We start from the raw sequence: 21,471 nt of genomic DNA on the forward strand, positions 1-21,471 counted from the left end.
ATGTGCTGATGACACAAGAGGAAGCAGTGTGACACTTCACAATAGTCAGTAGGAGATTCTGAAACCAGAATACGTAACAACTTCCCCAATTTCATTGCCGTCCTCCATTGCCACTGCCCAAGGGAGCACAGAGCAGGTTTCCACTGTACTGTCAGCTTACTGGGTGACCTCAGATCAGATTGTCATACTTGGGACAAAAAAGGAGACATTGGGGAACTAATATTATTGTTTCACGTGCACATTTTCCTAAATTTTGAATAAGATAACTGTATGGGAAGAGGCACTGCAGGTGTACATGGGTACATGGGGGCTGATTCAGATTCAGAGCTGTCTATATGTTTATGTTTAGGGCCCTACTTACACCTCGCAATGCCGGGTTGGACCCGGATCTGGAGTCTCTTTCACATTAAACTCAGGTCGTCCATTATAAAGAGGGCGGCCCAGGTTTAACCCTTCTTATAACCCAGGTTTTATTGCTGAGTTATACACAGAAAAAAAGGGGGGGATAGTAGCGTTAATGACAATATATATTTATTCTCTCACAGATCCCTTAAATCCAGCTGCTATCTTTTTAGGATCACCAATCCTAACAAAAAGAACCAAAGAACAAAGTATAAGAAAGCGCTTGGATTTGAGGGATACATTTGAACCAGTCTATGTTAGTAATTATGACATTTATAGATACAGACAAAAAATTAATTTAAAAAAAAATTTAATAATCAATCACAAAGGTACCGGCCGATACCAAACATGTACAATGACACTAGAAATAGAAAAATACACAATAAAAATCAGGAATACCCTGAGAAAAGATAAAAAATAATAAGCTAAAAATTGCAGGTGAAAAATAACCAGTTTCCCTTTGAATATAACATGAAAAATCCACTTGAGCCAGCCTCATGTTTGTGGAAGGTTAGAAACAGTCCAGTGTTGTGGTCAAATAATAACAGTCCTGTATTAGTGGTATTACTTTGGAGCTTAGTATAGTTACCACATTCCTGTTTTTATGGGCTGGAAGACGTCAGGGAGATACTGCTAGCATCAGTCCACAGAAAAGCACTCGAGTGTATAAATGGAGACACAAGCACATTTGCGGTAAAGCGCTCCAGTGAGCCGGCCGGCGGAACCTTTCAATTGGCAGAATGGATTGCGAGCTGACGCGTTTCCCCGCTTCCTTATGTCAGCGGCTTTCTCAATCATCAAGTTTGACTTTAAGACAATAATAATAAATTAATTAAGAGACAGTAATATAAAAAGTATTTATTTATTTACAGTTTCTTATATAGCACAGCAGATTCCATTGTGCTTTACAATTGTAGACAGTGATAAAACAAACTGGGTAACAACAGACAGACCTGGAGATTAGAGGGCCCTGCTGCAAGCTTACAATCTTTAGGGATATAGGAGGGGAACACAAGGACAGGCACCAGTAATAGCATAGCAGTCCCACCAAGATGCAAGTCCAGAAGAAAAGCTATATAATACATAAGTGCCTCAGAGGGTCATGCGTGTGGAGCTTAAATACAGTATGATAGGCTTGCCTGAAGAGGTGAGTTTTCAGGGAACGCTTGAAAGTTTGGAGAGTCTTATTGTGCGTGGAAGGGCATTCCATAGGGTGGGAGCAGCCCGATGAAAGTCCTGTAATAGTGAATGGGAGCTAGTGATCCGTGCAGAAGAGAGACGCAGATCTTGTGCAGAGCGGAGTGGTAGAGATGGGAGATATTTTGTGATAAGTAGAGAGATATATGCTGGTGCAGTATGGTTAATAGCTTTATATGCTAGTAGAAGTGTTTTATATTGAATACAGTAAAATACAGGCAACCAATGGAGGGACTGGCAGAGCAGATCAGCAAACGATGAGCATCTTGCAAGGAAGATTAGCCTAGCAGCAGCATTTAAAATGGATTGCAGTGACGCAAGTCTGTTCTTGGGAAGACCAGTTAGGAGACTATTGCAATAATCAATGCGGGACATAATGAGTGCATGGATAAGAGATGTATTAGTGTCTTGTGTAAGATAGGGTCATATTTTGGATGTTTTTTAGATGCATGTAACATGATTTGGAGACAGATTGAATGTGGTGAACAAAGGACAGTTCAGAGTCGAGGATGACCCGTAGGCAACAAGCTTGTGAGGTAGGGTAGCTGGCGGACAGATGCCCAGTGTTGCAAGTAAGGGGGTACGGCGTGGTACGGAGTACCTGTAAGAAATATGTTGCAGGTACGCAGTACCACTTACCCCCTGACCCACTGTCAATTCTATTTTTATGTTAAGTCTAAATATAATGCACCCGCAGCCCGCCCACCCAGCGTTATGATTGGTGCTGTATGCAGCTACCGGCTACTGCTGATTTAGCCTGTCACACTGACAGGCATCAGCGGCGCCGACAGCATGAAGAGCAGGCTCCACAATTGTAAGCACAAGCTGCCTGGCTCTCCCCCAAGCAAGAGCCAACCCACCCCCAGTCATTCCCTGTTTCTCATTCCCTGATTCCTGACTCCTCTAGCTTTGTGTGACCACGCCCCCTCATGACACATGGCCACGCCCATTATTGGTGGAGGCTATCAGTACCACTAAGAAAAAAATTCTACTTGCACCACTGCAGATGCCTGTCATCAGAAGTCCAATGCCTGCATCCCTTTGAACAGAATCCCGACAGGGGCTGGGTAAATATACTTACAGTCTCCCCCCTAGACTCCTACCCCCCCACATCAGATAGCCTATCCCTAACCCTTTCTGTTAGTGCCTAAGCCTAACCATCCCCTCTTAGTGCCTAACCCTCCCCCCAACACTAACCCTTTTCTACCTATTGCCTAATCCTAACCGCCCCCTGCAGCCTAATGTTGACAGACCCCGGCATAATCCACTTCCTATTGGGTTGGGTTGTCGCCATCTACATTCCCACTAATGTCGGGATTCCGACCCCCAGCTTTCCAATCACCGGGTTGGTAACCGCATCCCCATAAAACCAACATTGCAGTCACTTTAATTTTGCCGAATACAGGCATTGAGAAAGTCAAGTGAATAATGAATCAAGGAGAAAACCCATCAGGCAACAAAAATGGAAGCTACAGTAAAAAAGGGACAAGATCTGAATCACACAGCTGTGTACATCTCCAGATTGATGTTTTTTGTTTATTTATAACATTAAATTGAAAATGATTTCCTCTTTAATGGGAACAGGAAGTGTAAATTATTTTATAAAATGCTAATTGTAATTATTTTCTTTATTTTGGCATTTAATTGTATCCTGAAAATATAGTTTATTGAATGCTTTGTATCCCAAAAAAAGGGGAACAAGATTTTTTTTTTTTTTTTAAGATCAGTTCAGTAAGCCCAGAATGAAGAAATGCTTCCTTCTCCTATGGAGAAACAGCTTCAGTTGAAATACACCCCCCGGAGCCACTGTGTACTGAATTTGATTGCAAAGGAATTAAATATAACTGAACATTTTTATTTATTTATTTATTTATTTTTTAACAATGGGGGAAAAAAGGTTTCCTTGCCAACAAAGAAATATTCAAAAACATTTTGTCAAATTATTGATTACACAAAACTCAATGAAAAACATCTGTGACTGTTCCTTGTAATATACACAAAAAATACATTTGATCTTACTTCATTGATGTTACTTAACTAAATATAATGCAATGGTTCTCCAACCTTCTTGTATCACGGCCTAGAGCAGGGGTAGCCAGTTCCAGTCCTCGAGAGCCACCAACAGTTATTGTTTTCCAGATCTCCTCACAGAATCACAAGTGAAGTAATTAGCTCCACCTGTGGATCTTTTCAAATGTGTTAATGAGTAATAAGTGCACCTGTGCACCTGCCGGGTGACCTGTAAAATGTGAACTGTTGGTAGCTCTCGAGAACAGGAGTTGGCTACCACTGGCCTAAAGTATCAGCATTTATTTCAGGCACCCCCTAGGATAATTTTTTTTTTTTTTTTTTTATAAATTTTGAAAAAAATATTAAAATAAATTGGGACTAGCTGTCATCCTTAGGGTCAGTTATCTGATGGGGCACAGTTGTGCTTCTGACTGAACACACATTTTATGATTGGCGGCCACTAGCACTGGGGTTACCTATCCCGTTCACTATATGCCTTTTGGTCCTAGACTGCCAACACGTGGCACTCTAGAGCGCCTAGGCTCCTTGGGAACCACTGATATAATAGGGCAGATGTATTAAGTCTGGTAAAGTGATAACCAGTGGTGTAACAATGGCACTGCAGCCCAAACAGTGGCTTGGGGAAGCCGGTGCTGTGGGGACGGATGGTCTCTGCAGATTTCAATTGGTCTGGCCATCCGTGTGGAATCTGCTGAAAATGTCCCTTTCAAAAATGTCCGCCACCTCTTAAGGAGATAGATGCTTAGGGGAAACGGTCATCTGTCAGACGAGACTTAGGTCGACTGTCATTAGGTCGACCCTGGAAGGTCGACTGGCCCCAAGGTCGACAGGGTTAAAGGTCGACATAGGTCAAGGTCAACATGACTTAAGGTCAACATGGGCAAAGGTCGACATGGTTTTAGGTCGACAGTCATTAGGTCGACATGAGTTTTTCACTGTTTTTTGAGCCGACATGTGCCGACAGGCGGTATTTCATGCCCTACCATCCACTAGGGCGTGGTGGGAGAATAAAAAATGCCCGAAGCACCGCGAGCGAAGCGAGCGTTGCGAGGGGCTGCGGTTCAACTCCAACTGTGTCCATGTCGACTGTGTCGACATTCGGGTAAAAAAACAGTGAAAAACTCATGTCGACCTTAACCCATGTCGACCTTGGTCCCATTAAGTCATGTCGACCTTGACCCATGTCGACCTGTAACCCTGTCGACCTTGGGGCCAGTCAACCTTCCGGGGTCGACCTAATGACTGTAGACCTAAGTCTGGTCTGACAGATGTACCGATTCCATGCTTAGAGGTCCTACTGGACAGATAGATAGATGCTAGGGGTCCTACTGGGTAGCGTATATACCTGGAAGTTACAGATTCATGTAACCCCAAGACAATGAGCATGTAACCCCTGGCTACGAGAATCTAACTCCTAGTAATGAGCATGTCACCCCTGGCAACGAGTATGTAACTCCTGTCACTGAGCATGAAACCTCTAGCAATGAGCATTTAGGTAAAACATTTTTACATAAATGTATGGGGTGGGGGTGCCAGAATTTATTTTTTTTGGCTGGGGGTGCAAAATTTGTAGTTAAGCCACTGATGACAACGCACCAGCCAATTAGTCCATAACTGTCATTTTTTCAAACACAGCTGATTGGCTGGTGCGTTATCACCTTCTGCTTTTATCACCCCTTTATCACTTTACCAGGCTTAATACATCTGCCCCAATGTGTGCTATAGATCTATGGGCGATCTGCCAATCTGCAGACATAAATGATCGTCAATCTGTCTGGAAATTGGCAAAAAGAAAATTATATTAAAAATTCCCCATCATTTTTTGGATGGAATAGTTGAATCGATTTCCCTGATACAATAACCTAGCCATCAGCAGAACGGAGAACTGTTATGATACCTGTCTGATGTGTAGGCACCATTAAATAAAAAGGCAATCCATCCATCCTTCTACTGTTCATAAGTTCTATAGCAGAACACTGAAAACACAGTCCTCCAGTTGCTGTGTAACTACACATTCCAGCATGCCCCATCACAGGTATACCATTTAAGTTTGGAAGGGCCTGCTGGGATATGTTATCCCACAGTAGCTGTAGGGCCGCATGTTTAATACCATTGCAGAGTTGTATCCACACACATTTAATATTAAAATCAAAGTTTGTCTTATTTTGGCCATGCAGAAATTGGATAGCTGCTGTTGCATGTACTTGTATGGCTGCTTCCACTGGGAGACAGCCAGTGCCAGATTAAGGTCTCAATGGGCCTGGAGCTGAAAATTATCAATGGCCTATTATGCGCAATAGTTGTGGCCAGCACCTAATAATGTGGGAGGCGTGAAAAGTGTTCTGGTTGGGTGGTCTGGTCACGGGTGTGTCTCTATTTGTGTAAATACTTTCAACCAATTATATATGCCTAGAAAAGGCAGGGGGCTGGCATAGGAAAAATGCAGGGAGATATATTGGTGGGTGCCCTCCTAAGGTGCACCCGCAGGATGCCGATGTCCTAAGATACTTGCGGGGTGAGGCGGCACTCCAGTTATAGATAAAATGCTGAATGCCGAAACTTGGTAGACAACATTTCTGCGCCTTTTATGTGGTCAACTAAGTTTACCACACCGCCTACCACTTATACAAATCATACAACACAATAGTAACCCCCTTATACTATACTTGGTACTTGTTTAGTTTCAGGGGTGCAGTTACGTAGTTTACGTAGTGGTGTATTGAGAATACCAATACGGCACTATGCTGCCTACATAAACTACGTAACTGCTTCTGGAGTCCTGATACTACACAATGGTTAATATCCCCACTATCCACGGCACACCCCCAGTGTCCATGTGGGCGTTAAGTTGATTTTATAAATTGTGGCGAGCGCAGCGAGCCACCGAGCCCAAAGCATGGCAAGCGCAGTGGGCCCCGCGGATACGCGTCCCCTCTTGGGGCTCGCCACACTTTATAAAATCAACTCCACACCCACGTGGACACTGGGGGTATGACGTGGTTAGTGGGGATATGATTGTGTTAGTGTGTGAAATGTGTGTTGATAGTTTGTGTGTGTGTACTGCAGTGCGTGATACTTACCCTCAATGATTTCCCCATTGCTCCCCTCCGCCGCCTGCGTCACGCTGAAGCTGCTGCTGGTACGCCGCACCTGCCTGTCATTGGCCGGGAGCAGCGCCGCGCGCAAAGCCAGGAGCGGGGGGGAGATGCGCCTGGCAGCACACAGCCGGGAGCGGTGGGAGCCATTGTTTAGTTTCACGGCGCCGGCTACGTTGTCAGCGGAGTGCAGAGCTGCCGCCGTGAAACTAAACAAGTACCCTATACTTGCCTCTTACAAATTATGCCACATGGAATGAGCCAAAATTCACACCGACTGAGCCAAGATTCACACTATGGCACATGGATTGAGTCAAAATTCACGTTATGCCACACAGATTAAGGCAAAATTTACATTTTGCCACATGGATTGAGCCAAAATACACACTATACCAAACAGATTGAGCAACAATGCACGGTACTCTTTACCTAGAAGGGCGCCCATCGCGGCCATCGTGGGCATTGAATGCACTAAAAAATCGGGTGCGATGCGACCGACGCGATGCCCGCGATTTCCCATAGGGAACAATGTTAAATGTCCCAATTGACCCGATTTTCCTGTTCAATGTCTCAATTGACCCGATTTTTCCATAGGAAACAATGTTAAATGGGCCACAGAGGCCAAATAGGCACCCTGAAGTGTGAAATGGCCCCCAAAATTGTTAACGCCACCCCACGATCAACGTGAACCCGAAGCGTGGCGAGTGCAGCGGTACGCGTCCTACGACCTTTTCATACCCCCACTATCCACGTCGGAATGGAGTTGAGAATAGAAAGTGTGGCGAGCGCAGCGAGCCACCGAGCCCGAAGCGTGGCGAGCGCAGCGAGGGGATGCGGATACCTTCACAGGTATCCGCGTCCCCTCGCGGGCTTCACAGCTGTCCGCGTCCCCTCGCGGGGCTCGCTGCACTCGCCACGCTTCGGGCCCAGCGATTTTGATTCGACTGAGATCAACCTCGAGCTTCAGTGATGCTGGAGGGGGAACTGGCAGCCGCTGGAACCAGGTGGGGGTCGGAATTAGCGTGTCCCATGTTATGGGGAAAACGTTCCAACTTTGCCAGGTGGTATCTCTGGTTCCCGGGAGGCTAGCGATGCGGGGCCGGGCTCATTGGAAAGCCCTGGCCCTCAGCTACAATTTGCTGTAGCTCCATCAGGCCCATTGTTAATCCGGCTCTGGAGACAGCTGCCATGTCAGCCCAACAGAGGGTCATGTGCACAGGGCTGCCAAAAGGGGAGGGGTGGGGGGTACTAATTACCAGGGCCCAGGCTTGCTGGAGGGGCCTGGCAGGGGCCCTGATCCAACCCCCCCTCCCGGGCAGCAGCAGAAGCACACACACATCTACAGCATGTGCTGTGCTGACAGTAGGCTCAGCATCAGTGTCTTACTAACAGCCTGAGTGCCCATGCTGAGCCTGCTGTCAGCACAGCACATGCTGTAGGTGTGTGCTGCTGAGGGGGGGGGGATGGGCAATAACACTCCCCCCCCCTCGACTTTAGAGTGTTTTTTCACCCCCTCTAAACATTTTGGGGGCGTGACCTAATAGTGGGAGATGGTCACGCCCCCAAATTTTACCGGGGCCCAGCATACCTCTCGGTGGTCCTTCATGTGCACAGAATAGGGGACTTACCAGACTGGAGGATATATGTAATAGCCTCTGACATGCTGAAGATACGGGATTTTGTGTGATTCTACCCATTTTTTTGAAGCAGCATTCATTTACAAGGCAAAAACAACCTGGCAGACTTGCACAAGATCCAAACCTGCAGCAACTTGTAGGTTATTACATCTAGCCTCTGGGTTTACCTCCTGGAGATCTGTATGAAGATTGACCTCTCCATTTGTTGTAGGGAGAAAGGAACTGAAAGGTAGAAGCCTTATGGTTATCTGTTGTGGATGGGAGAAAAGCCACTGGAGGGTAGTGGTGGCGATTGTCATCGATGGCAATCGTGCAACTGGCCATCGATAGTGTTAAACTATGCAATGGATGACCATCAATGTTTTTACTTATTGATGGTCATCCTTTTTTTTGGACTGATTGACCTGTGGGCCAATCAAAACATGGGGGCAGGGCTTCGCAGGTGTCGGGAGGCAGAGCAATGCTCTGTGCCCCGGAACTTTGAGACTCTTTGATACTTGAGTCCCTAGCTCCTCCTATTCCCATGGCATAGGTGCCGATTCTGTGGGTGCTCAAGGGCCCGAGTACCCATGGAAATTGATGAGCACCCACGGGCCTAAGTCCTTCTGCTGGGCCGCCATATTAACTTGCTAATTTGCGGCTGCAGCACCCACATTGCCAGACCCGCCATCTGGGAAACAGTATGCCAGGAAGAGTGTATTCTGTCTGCGGAGTACCTGCACTGTGGCGGCATTTATGTGCAAGAAAAACAAAAGTAATTGACTGCGCTAGAACATATTGTGCATTATCAAACTAGGATAAAATTATGGATGAGTATCGATATAAACAAATATGAGTGGTCAGGTGTGTAGGAAAAATAAAAAATGCATTTATTATGACATATACAATAAAAAAGAATAAAAGTAGAATTAAAAATAGGGACAATGAATTAATAGTCACCCAAATCTTTGGAGCAATGGATAGCAGATTGGTTGGGGGAATGGTCCCCAAGCTGTAATAGTCCTGGATGGTTAATTTGTAATCCAAGTGGTGGGGGAAACACTCAGTGCCGATGCCACTAGTATTCCACAGATGGTTCCCGGGCTTCTTTTAAGGAGGTGGCGTACCTCCACAATGTGCTGGTGCCTCGGATGGTGGTAGGGGGCTGGTCGGCAGTAGGTTGCCACTTGTATTTCACCGATGGTTCCCGGGCTTCTTTTAGGAGGTGGCGTTCCTCCACACTGTGCTTGTGCCTCGGATGGTGATGAGTGGCCAGTTGCCAGATGGAATAACGAGTGTCCCAAATGAGACTGTAATTGCTGGTATTTCAATGCTCCAAAATAGTGTAAAGAGGGTGCTGGTAGTCAGGGTCCCTTTGGGGGGTAGTACCTACGCGTTTCGCTGTCGTGTGGCGGCATTTATGTACCTGCACTGTGGCGGCATTTATGTACCTGCACTGTGGGGGCATTTATGTATGTGGAACTCTGTTGCCGTAATTTGAATATTGGAGGCAACTGTGCTCCATAATATATATTGGTATTATTTTGTGGCCACACCCCTTCCCCATGAAGCCACTCCTATATTTTTGGCATGAGCACCCACCAGCAAAAACATAAATTGGAACCTATGGCCCGTGGTGTCCCCCATGGATGACTGAGAAATATTTTTATCCCTGCCATCAGTCCAGGAGAGTTTATGGTCTAAATTCAGCAGTATAGACTACAATATGTGCAAAGTTGCGTTGTGCTTTTATACTGAAATCAAGCATTCTTATACCACTTTAGAAATCTATTGTTTGTACCAGTTAGTCACAAGCTCTCTCTCCTGCCAGTGCCCAGAGAAACCGGAGAGGGTGGCACTATACAGGTAGGTTTTAAATTGCTAATTCATGGTGAATGTTTTTATGGACAGCTGTAATGTTGCAGCCTACTCTCTGATGACTAAATAGTATGTAATGTACACTTGCTGCATTATCTATCATTTGTCATCCTTAAACATCCTATTTTAATATTTCATAAGTTTAAATTAGCCATTAATGACACATCTGAACTTCTCTTTTACTATCGGGATCTGAATTATTTATTCTGAACAATGTCTTCTCTTTTCAATCTCTGAAGTAAAATCAAATTCAACTCATTGCTTGCTCCTAGCAACATTTTACTTCTTTGCTGTGGGAAATGAGTGGGATTCATTATCCATATATACCTTAAAAATAAGAACCCCATTGTTGACCGCAGTAATGGGCCCCGGTCAAACATAAAAAAAAAACACTTTTTCTCACCCGTACCAATCACCAATAGGGAGTCATTGGCAGTCTCCATGTAGCGACACCGGTGTACATGATTCCTGTAGTCAGTTTATATGAATAAAGTAATTCCAGGGAACGTTGTGATGTACCGTACGTCCATGTCTTTCCTATCCTGGCACCTAGACAGATGGGGTTCATTAAACCCGTACACTTCAGGAATATTATGGAATCCAGGAATGTGGGGGAAATTGCCCTCAACCTTTTCCCCAAAAATTGACTCCAAAAATACTGAGGGGGGCATTGAATACCTTTTACACCAATCCTTGGACCCAGGAAACCAGATAATCATGAAGTGTCGCAGAGTTTGGGCACAAAACCTAGGTAAAACGAATTCACACCAAAATAAAACTTTGGGTATTCCTTGCCTCAGTGTGAAAGGGGTAGCAACATGGGTTGAAACCATACTCATTATCCTGACTCGAGCCCAGGATTGGTGTAAAATTATTATAATTAATTGTTTGGTAAAAACTAGACAATATCGCTGGAAACCAAATGAGCCCTATGTTCTACTTCTCTTACAATAGAATCCCCTAAGAAAGTGGTCCACAACCACGGTCCTCAAGGCAAACCAGCAGTCCAGGTTTTGTGGCTATCGAGGCTTAGGCACAGGTGGCTTAATTTGTACCTCAGTCAGCTTGATTATACTGTACTATCTGTGAATAAGCAGGGATAGCCATAATACAGGCATTCCCAACCACGGTCCTCAAGGCACACCAACAGTGCAGGTTTTAGTGATATCCAGGCTTCAGCACAGATGGTTTAATCAGAATCACTAAGGTACTAATTAAGTCACCTGTGCTCAAACCTGGATATCACTAAGACCTGCACTGTTGGTGCGCCTTGAGGACCGTGGTTGGGAATGCCTGCCATAATATATGGACTGTTAGTGTGCCTTACAGGACCACTGCCCTAAGACAAGTTCCCATCCGCTAATGGACAATCTTTAGAGGCTATCCGTATTCCCAGAATCATCTACTTCTTGAAACCAGATAGAACACGTTTTCTTTGCTAGAACCATAACTTCAATATCAATCTAATGTACATAGAGACACAAAGTATACAGAGACAGTCCCTTAGGGAGTGGTGCCTGAAACATATATAGTGCGACAATTTAGTTACACTCTAGTGTAACCTAATGATCTCCTTGCAGACTAGACAAAGTTTGTATCTTGCGAATGCTGCATAATTACAAATAACTAGTGTTTTGCAGGGAGTTGCATGGCCGATGTTGAAAACTCACTGCTAACTAAATGAACCATCTGAAACAACATTTTCAGATGTAGTGGTGTAAATGTAAATATATTATAATAAGTGTTTTCTGTACCTAGCAAAGCTTGGTCACCGGTATCTAATTCAGTTCATCAGTGACATATAAATACTGCTAAAAGGCAATGCAATAAAAAGGTTCAACTTTTCTTTGGGAAATGCACTCAAATAAAGATAAATAGTAAATCAAGTTGCCAATGGATCGTAAATGCAATAGAGACAGTTTCTGGGCAGAAACATGGGGTGAGATTTAATAGGATGAGAGATTCAGAAAGTGAGAGATTTGGGAAGAAATCTCCAGGTTTTTTAAAGCGGCAATCATTTACACTGCAAAATCAAACTGGTTTTGCAGTGTAAATGATTGCCGCTTTAAAAAAACTGGAGATTTCTTCCCAAATCTCTCACTTTCTGAATCTCTCATCCTATTAAATCTCACCCATGATGTTTTCTGGGTAGGTCAGGAAAAAAACACAGACGTGCCCAGACATTTTTAGACAGTCTCTCACATCGGTGCTGACCAGCCTGCAACCGTCACAGATTAGTGCCACGGCAAAGTGTCTTAAATTTTTCCAGGAATTGTGAATGGATTTGCGATTGTATAGCGATTCATTTACAATTTTGCACGGGGCATTTTTTCTTTCTGTCTGGCAGCTTTGTACACGCAGTCCACCGCAACTTCTCAGACTGGAGATCCATGATGAATGAAGCCCTAAATGTCCAGGTTCAACTCAATAAGAAGCATCAGCTTGCAAAAGCCAATGCCTATTACATTTAACGATTAAAGTGTTTTAGTTTTGTTTTTTTAAATACATTTATGCTATCTTCAAAATAAAAACACCTGCACACCATTAATCCAAATCAATATTTAATTTGTAAAAAAAAAAACAAGAAAAAAACCCCACAACATAGCAAACTTTAATTACGTTACTGTTTCGGGTCCAGTCATATAAATGTCAACATTAGCAGCCCCTACAGCAAATATGGGATTAAGGCTTCAACCCATGCGGGCGTTTGGTTGTGACATGCTTTCCATCTTGTAACCTCATTTACTTATACATGAGAATACCCAAGAAAGTCCCATTACATTGTCTGCTCTGCAGAGAAAGTGGGATTTTATTAACAACCAGATCTACGACATGGATCCCTGTACAGCGATGTAATTAACCCTTTCAACCATGAGCCTGTCGTAATGAGGTGGAGGCCATAATAGCAACTCTGTACTTGGGTACTTTCGGATTGTCAAAAAAAATAAACCATGATGTGAGGTTTTAGTACATAACAGCTGTTTATAGCAGAACCTTGACAACATACTACAAGGTCTGACAAGCTTTGGAACGCCAGCTGGGCCGATTAGCTGTTCACTGAGCATTAGAGTGGTTGCAGGTTGGGTGAGCATCATCAAACATACCTGCAACTGCCAGCTGTAGAACCAAAGCTTGCCTCCTCTTTACTATATGGTACATTAATCAGACACATAGGAACCTTAATTTGTTTTTCTGTTCCTGCTTAATCCTTTTGCTTTATTATTTAAAAACAAAATGTGATAGTACTAAATAGAGCTGCCTGCCTGAAGTTTGATTTAAAGGCCAGTTTCCCAATTCCAGCCAGGGACCAGATACAGATTTAAGGCTATCTTTGTGTGGGCACTGCCAAGTCAAGAGCAACACTAGGCAGTGTTGCCTTCCATCCTGGCCTATGGCTGCTGGAGGCTAGAGCTGAGAAACACACTGATCAAGGCCAACGTTGGATGAGTGACAAATGGCTGCATTATTTATGGACAACGTGCGTTGACACTCCGTCAATACCGATAGGCAACGTGAGACTTGTACATGCCCACACAGATACAGAAAGCTCACGATTTGACCTAAAAGTCTATCCAACCCTAAAAATGCCTGCACACCATTTGTTTACAAAGTACCTCAACGTCCAAGAGCATCCGTCACATACACACAGTGGACCCAATCATCATGGCAGTGGAACCAATATTCATGAGAATCGATTCAACAGGAACCAACGACAACAGTTACGCCCCTCACGACTTACAGACATGAGATCGGACCATTGTGCAGGAGGCTCTGGTTCCTAGCCAGTGATTCCTATGACTACAGGCTCCGCCCACATCGGACCCGGCTATGTGCAGGCAAAAAGGTTCACTCTGAGTATCTGACGCATGGTGCTCAGGGTTCGTGGGTGGAACGGAAGAACCCAAGTTGCTAAAGCAGCATAATGAATAATTTGACTGCATCCCTTTATCCACCTAGGACCTGAGGGAGGTAAATGCAACAAAATCCTGGTGCTGCTACCAGGTTTGCATCGGTTGAGCCTTGACAGATCGCCGGACATTATTCCGAGATATAAAAGCCTTAGATTGCAAAACGCCACTCCTGAGAGAATCGTCCTAATTATTGGGAATGTGTGGCAGCAGCAGCAGCAGCAGGAGGAGGAGTTAAGGGAAGAGCGTCAGGTAGATTGAGGAGCCAAGCCCTGCTCAGAATGAGGTTATAAGGTGCAATACCATTCAGCTAGGAGCAGAGAGCACTGCAACTGGGAAGGGTGACATATTCAACAGAGCCCAGCTCATTGAGGGCGTGTACTGGAAAGCTGATAATTTAACACTCATATCAACAGGGCACTGCACCCATGACACAATCTCACGTGTAATGCGTAGTTCATTATAGTATCAAAAAAATGAAAGCTGAAGAAAGGAAGGGAAGAATAGAAATGCGGGCAGCGACAAAGTAAGGGATGGCCGGCCGCAGCAAGGCCGCAGCTCAGAGTTTTGGTCTTGGCACCAGCTCTTCCATCTATCAAAACCGGATGAACATTCAAACTGTCTTCCTGGCAGTAAGTACCCGGACTATGGAGCCCACGCCGCCCACCGCCAAAGCCTGCAGGGAAGAAAAACAATGGATGAATTTAGTAAGTCACTGCTTAACATATACATACTGGCCTTTATTCAGAGCTGACCGCAGCACAGATTTGTTCCCAAAATGGGCGAAACCATGTGCACTGCAGGTGGGGCAGATGTACCATGTGCAGAGAGAGAGTTAGATTTGTGTGAGTTATTTTGTTTCTGTGCAGGGTAAATACTGGCTGCATTATTTTTACACTGCAATTTAGATTTCAGTTTCAACACACAACACCCAAATCTAACTCTCTGTACATGTTACATCTGCCCCACCTGCAGTGCACATGGTTTTATGTTTATGTTTACAGTATACACTTGGGTGTTTCAGCATCGATCACATCATTTATAGCTCATCTGCCATAATCACATTGTTGTAAAAGAAAATGACATGGGGTCCTAGTCGGTACCGGTCTTTGCAAATCATTACAAAATGAAAGTACAAGTAAAGTACTCTAGATGAAAAGTGTACAATACACACAGTGTTCCAGCTAAGCTTGTTTTGCAGGGATGCCCTGCCCATTTTTTTACACTACTAGATGCGCCCTGCCCTGTTACCACTGCCATTCTGCTCTATACCGCTGCCCCCCACCACCACTCTGAAACACCACTTAGCAATGTGTCGGGGGGCAACTGGAATAGCTGACAGTCCCTCTCAGCAGGGGTCACCTGGAAGAAGACAGCTGCTGTTAAAAGCGCCCTGCTCGGTGGTCAGCGACCTGCCCTAGAATGAACACTTCACACATTGTAGTGTAGTAGAAGTGTAGTGAAAAACATTTAATATTATGGGGCAGCTTTATCGAAGCCTTTATGGCTGTGGAGCAGATTAGTAAGTACTTTTCTCTCCAAGCATTGCGAAATCTCCCCCTGTGAGCAGACAGCTTTATATTATAAATTACTGAAACAAAAACTTCAACCTTACCACAGCATGGGTAAGTAACATACAGGGAAGTGTGTGGGATAGGCAAGAAATGTATCACTACACTGGAGAATCCAGCCGATAAAAGTAGACACTAACTTAAAAATAGTTTCAAGTAATTAAGGTGTAGGGGGGAAAAAAAATGACATTGCATTTGTATGTAGACAATAAAAAAAAAAAAAAAAACAGTGACCAATTCAAAAAGTGTCCTATTACAGATACATTAACAAACGCACCCAATCACAGTGGGGTTCTGCGAGTGCTCACCTTCTCATGCCACTGCAGTAGCACAGCACTGCTGTTGTCAGACGGACTCTCAAAGCCTTTGTAGATGTATTTCATTAGCAGGTCCACATCGTTTTTGTCCAGCGATTGGACGGCCTTCTCTATGTCGTTGGTTTTAAAAGAGATCAGAACTTTCAGAACTACACTTTCTGCTCGATCCTGCAAGATAAATGACACATATATGTTGTTAGCAAGTTAAAACACACAAAGTTACCTGGAAAGTTACACTAGTGGGTCAATCCAACCACCCGAGATATACTCACAGGTGCAGGAAATGGGCTACATGCAGCAATGGTACCGCCAGATTTTTGTTCCGTACCCATACCATAGGGATAAGTATAAAAACCTGTGGCAAGATAGGGGTCTGTTCTGATGCCGTTGCCAGCAGAGAGCTTTCTCAGCCAATCAGCGGCCGCCCATTCTTTTGTATTCAAACATCCTGCCCGCCGGGGATGCAAAACGGGGAGACCGCCTCTATTGCCAAGCTCTTCATATAGGTGTGTGCCAGCGGTGCCGCACCTATGGCACACAGCTACACAGACCATATTGCATGAGATACATCTCGGGTGCTAGAAAGCACACGCAAAGCTGCGAAATTTGCAGCTTTGCGTGTGAACCAGAATGACCTCCCCAGACTCAGTTGCACAAAGATGTATAAGTGTTTCATTTCAAACTAATCAATGTAGTCTTGTGAAGCAGTTTATCACATCCAATTGCGACGAAGACACATTTTCAGGCTAAAAAAAGGTGCTTGGTGTGAGGGATCCAAGCACCTTAAATGTTATACAGCCACATATGGCTTCCTATAGCTGCTGATTTCAGTACTTTCAACTCATTGTCATACTCAGTTTGCTATTTACCATATGGCTGTATTTTCTGGTTAACCAAATAAAATGATTGGATTAAAAAATAATAATAATAATACTAATGGGGTATAGTGGAAGATTCAATAAATGGCCTGGCTTCTGATGTGCACCCAAAAACATATGAAGCCCCGCCCCTGCGGACCTTACCTTTGCAGACTGATTCTTTGTGTTAATTGGTGGATTCTTCAAAGCAGCTTGTAGGGCGCCCATCATGTTCCCTGTGCATAGATGTTAAGGAAATCACAGAACAAAAGAACACAGTACAAGGGACAAGAGAAACATCTCGACGATTCTCATATCCCAAAGGTAAAATCTGGAGCAGCATACTAGGAAAGGCTACTCAAAATAGGGATACGTTACAATATACAGATGATAACAATGTACAGAGTTGTCCTCATTCTAGCCTGAATACGCCAGGCACCACGAGATGCGTAGAATGAGTGATCCGGCAGTTCAGGTTCAACTTTGCTATTAGTATTATTTGCATTGCTAAGTGTATAAGACACACAAGCTGATTAAAATGATGTAATTACGGCTGTATCTGCATACAATATTCTATGTTAACAGTGTTTTCCAGTATGCACTGTAATGTAGTAGTTTATAAGCTTGGTGGGCCTGCGGCACACTGTAGAGGTGAGGGGCAGTGAAAGCTTATTATATACGCAGTGGCTTATTTATAATGGGTACAATGTGCGAGTGCACACAGGCCTCCAAGCAACACCACACCCATTTTTTAATACTTGCCCTTCCGGAGTCCCGCAATGAAGGCAGTAGAGCTGCTGGAATCGCAGAAAAAATGGTTGCCACAACATGTTTTCAGAGGTCTGCGCGCTCTAGTGCTCAGACTCTATTGCGCTGTGCGGCAGAGTGCTGCAGCCAGCATTGAAAGGGGCCTGAATAGAGGAGGCTGCACACAGGCCTCCTCTCTTGAAGCGCCCCTGTATATAGGATACCTTATATACCTAGGAATGTCATGCCTAATAATTTAATCATAACCGCATTAAGGTGCATACACACTGTACAATTTTTGACCAATTTAGCCCTTCTGAGTGATATTGGTCAAAATATCTTCCAGTGTGTATGTGACGAATGAAGTTTATCAACTGTGCAGGGGTGTGGTACAGGGGTCCGACAGTCGGGATCCCGACAGTCATTAGCCCAATGTCGGGATCCCGACTGGCCGGACTCAGACAGCATGGTGAGAGCAACTAAGCCCCTTGCGGGCTCAGTGGCTCACTGCGCTCGCCACCTATTCTTTTCTCCCTCTATGGGGGTCGTGGACCCCCACGAGGGAAAATAGCAGGTGGCCGTCGGGAACCCAGCTGTCTGTGTTTTGACAGTCGGGATACATGCATGTCGGGACTCTGTCCGGCACCCCTGTGCAGAGCCTATAAACTGTAGCTAGATCTTTCATCAACATCTTTCATCCAGGACACTGGGTTCAAAAAAATTGTACAGAGTATATGCACCTTTAAAGTAGTTCTATTTATGCAATGTTAAGGGGGAAAAATTATGAATGAATATTAATGAAAATAGTGACAGTGCACATGAACCACTATGGTTAATAAGGAACTAGACATTTTTGTTTGGTTTATAAGTTCATTTAGTCATGAAGCGTCTCACAGTGAGGTTATTAGTTCTCATTAAATGGAACCACCGACTCAGGAATGTTACTCATAGCTCCCTCGGTGATCCCTATAGGTTATTCTCCCCTTGCAGGTGTATCATACAACCAGTGTGAGTCACTGTAAAATCTCAGCAGGCTGTGAATTTTTAACAAAAAAATCGTATTGTAGTTGAAGAAAATGTCCTTTTAAGCCTTAGAAACCTGCCTCATGACAAATGTGGCAGCCAATCACCTACCTGGGGAGTGCCTATAAGCACTGACATACAGGCACTTCTTCCAACCTGGGTGTACACAATGAGAGTCTCTGCTTCACAAAAGTGATTAAACGCCTACTCTCAGCTTCAAACTTAATTGCTAAAGCATTGATACACAAGAACGCACAAAGACCTAGAACTAGCAATTGTGGGCTATAAATACCAACGCTGTGTCCCAATTCATTTATAGGTTAGCACTGCACTAATGAGGACATGCATGCCAGGTTTTCATTGTGATGATACCCTTACATGTATTTGCCTGCTGTGTAATGCTGCACAAATGGTAATCATTACGGACCGTAAAATGTTTTGTATGCACGATACATCTAATTCCACTTTGCTCATCTACAAAATAAAAACCATATTAGGTAATGTTATTAAGTGGAACACTTCCTCTTCCTTACAATTCATCCTCTGGCTGCAAACTGACCAAAAGCCACAACTTCCGCATTCTGCAGGTATTCAGCTAGATGGAAATTACATCTAAAGTGTGATTATAGTTTACGCTAGGGCACAAGAAATAAACAACGTACAAAAAAAACGCAATACGTGGTCTGGATTTCCATATTCCCCAGGTCTAAAGCTCCCACTTCCTGCATTCCTGAACTGCAAGCAGGACAGAGCTTGCCTCTCTCCCGGCAGCTAGCACCCTGTGTACTCACTGATAACACGCTAAGAGGTTTCACAACTAAGGTGTGTTCTCACCACTGAGCACGGCGCCGCCAGCTGTAAGGAATAGGGCATAAAAGTTCACAGAATAATCTCATTGTTTTCTGCTCTCTAGAAAGGGAGAACTAGATCACTTTGAAGCAATGATCATTTCTGTTTTAACCCTGTAACAACCATAGTTGTCATGGATCATGCACACGCATGATACCCTGCAACTACATGTATGTATGTATGTATGAATGAATGAATGCTATTAGGAAGTAGACAGAATGACATGTAGCAGAAGTGGATGATAATAATGAGATTTGCACAGTGACAGCCAGGTTCCTCTTTACAGTGTGACCAATCTCCTTACACACAGAATACATATAATGCATGCTTTCACATGTGACATGTATGTACTGACTGTGCAATCAGGACCCCCCACCCTATGCACATGTTACATCAGAAGTCCCCCCAGGCAGACTCACTACACAGTGACAGTAGGCTACTGAGTCAGCTGTGGACATACATGTATAAGGCCAGCAGCGTTCTCTGCCCACACACATGTACGTATGATGTCCACCCCGTGTCCCGCTCACACATGCACAGCAGCAAAGGTATATAAAGGATATCCCCGGATAGCTCCATCCACTTCCCCCTCGTCCGGACCCTGCTGCCCGTCATTCGCCTCCTCCTCATCCACGAACTTGTTCTCATCGTACTCGTCCACGTCCACCTTCCGGAAGCGGGCTGACACTGTATTCTTCGCCATCCTGACCCGGAGCACCGTGCAACAGCGGCGGCGACAGGCAGGGAGCGGCCGAGCCCAGTGCGCAGGCGCAGCGGTTTCCGCTCTGACACACCACTGCCGGCTTCCTGTCCCTGCTGCTGCTGCTGCTGCGGCTGCCCCAACTTCAGTGTGTGGCAGACTGCAGCGGCTGCTGTGCTGTGTTGTGTATGGTGGCCAGCCTGTGCTGCTGTGAGACTGTATGACTGGGCTGCTGTGAGCCCTAGATCTACCTTTCAGACTAGAAAGTGTATAATAAAAACATACAAAATAGTGTAAGGTGCCAATTACTTGCATATTATTTACCATTTGAACTCTATGTAGTATTTATTTAAATCAGGGGTGTAGCCAACTCCAGTCCTATAGAGTCTCCAGTCCTGGTTCTCAAACTCGGTCCTCAGGACCCCACAGAGTTCACATTTTCCAGGTCACCCATCAGGTGCACAGGTACATTCATTACTCACTGACACATTTTAAACAATCCACAGGTGGAGCTAATTATTTAACTTGTGATTCTGTGAGGAGACCTGCAAAACATGCACTGTGTGGGGTCCTGAGGACCGGGTTTGAGAATCTGTACTCTAGAGCTACCATCATTTCTTGTTTTCCAGACCACATAGCAGGTGCAGGGCATGATGTTCTTACATCCGCACCCCAGCTCTGCCACCCATCGCATACATAATTGTCGCATATGCGATAATTATGGCAAAGGACAGGGCTCCACAGAGCCGGCCCTAGCCTAAATGACGCCCTAGGCAAGATTTTGTCTGGTGCCCCCTAGCACCGCCACTAGTTCCGCCTCTGACCCTGCTCCCCTTTCCCAGCACCATCAACCCTCATCATAGCAGTCATCATTTTGGTGCTCCTACCCGCAATATTTTAAATAGAAACAGTGCACACATTCAGTGCACAGCCCAAACAGGGGTGTGTTTTTGCTGGCCACCCAATAGTACCCCCAATTCAAATTATGCCAAACAGTAGTGCAACTTTATTCACATTATATCATGCGATGGTGTCCCTTATTCATGTTACATCACACAGTAGTACCACTTTACATTATGTACATTACTCCTCACTTTATTCACATCATACCCTTAGAAAAAAATCCAGAGAAAATATTGTATTTTAAGCACCTCCATGGCCACATTGCAACCCAGCACAAAGAAGTGTGTGCTGGGCAGAGGAGAAGAGCTGCAGCTGCTGCTGTCACTTAAGGGGAGGGGGCCCTGGGCCCCCACTGGGCTCTTCCATCAGACTTTGGC

At 44.7% G+C, this 21,471-nt stretch overlaps 1 protein-coding gene across 1 annotated transcript; it reads right to left on the reverse strand.

The window, feature by feature from the left end:
* Nucleotides 1-12,765: 12,765 nt before the first annotated feature.
* On the reverse strand, nt 12,766-20,323 carry ARPC5 (actin related protein 2/3 complex subunit 5). The gene is made up of 4 exons (XM_083157223.1): nt 20,058-20,323; nt 17,038-17,122; nt 16,007-16,183; nt 12,766-14,803 (listed from the first exon to the last, which is right to left on the reverse strand). Exons 1-4 carry the CDS (start codon nt 20,192-20,194, stop codon nt 14,741-14,743), a joined length of 462 nt encoding a protein of 153 aa, XP_083013349.1. The 5' UTR covers nt 20,195-20,323; the 3' UTR covers nt 12,766-14,740.
* Nucleotides 20,324-21,471: the final 1,148 nt, after the last annotated feature.

Source organism: Crinia signifera, chromosome 8 (assembly GCF_055691185.1).
Source record: "Crinia signifera chromosome 8, ASM5569118v1, whole genome shotgun sequence".
In the NCBI taxonomy this organism is placed as follows: domain Eukaryota; kingdom Metazoa; phylum Chordata; class Amphibia; order Anura; family Myobatrachidae; genus Crinia; species Crinia signifera.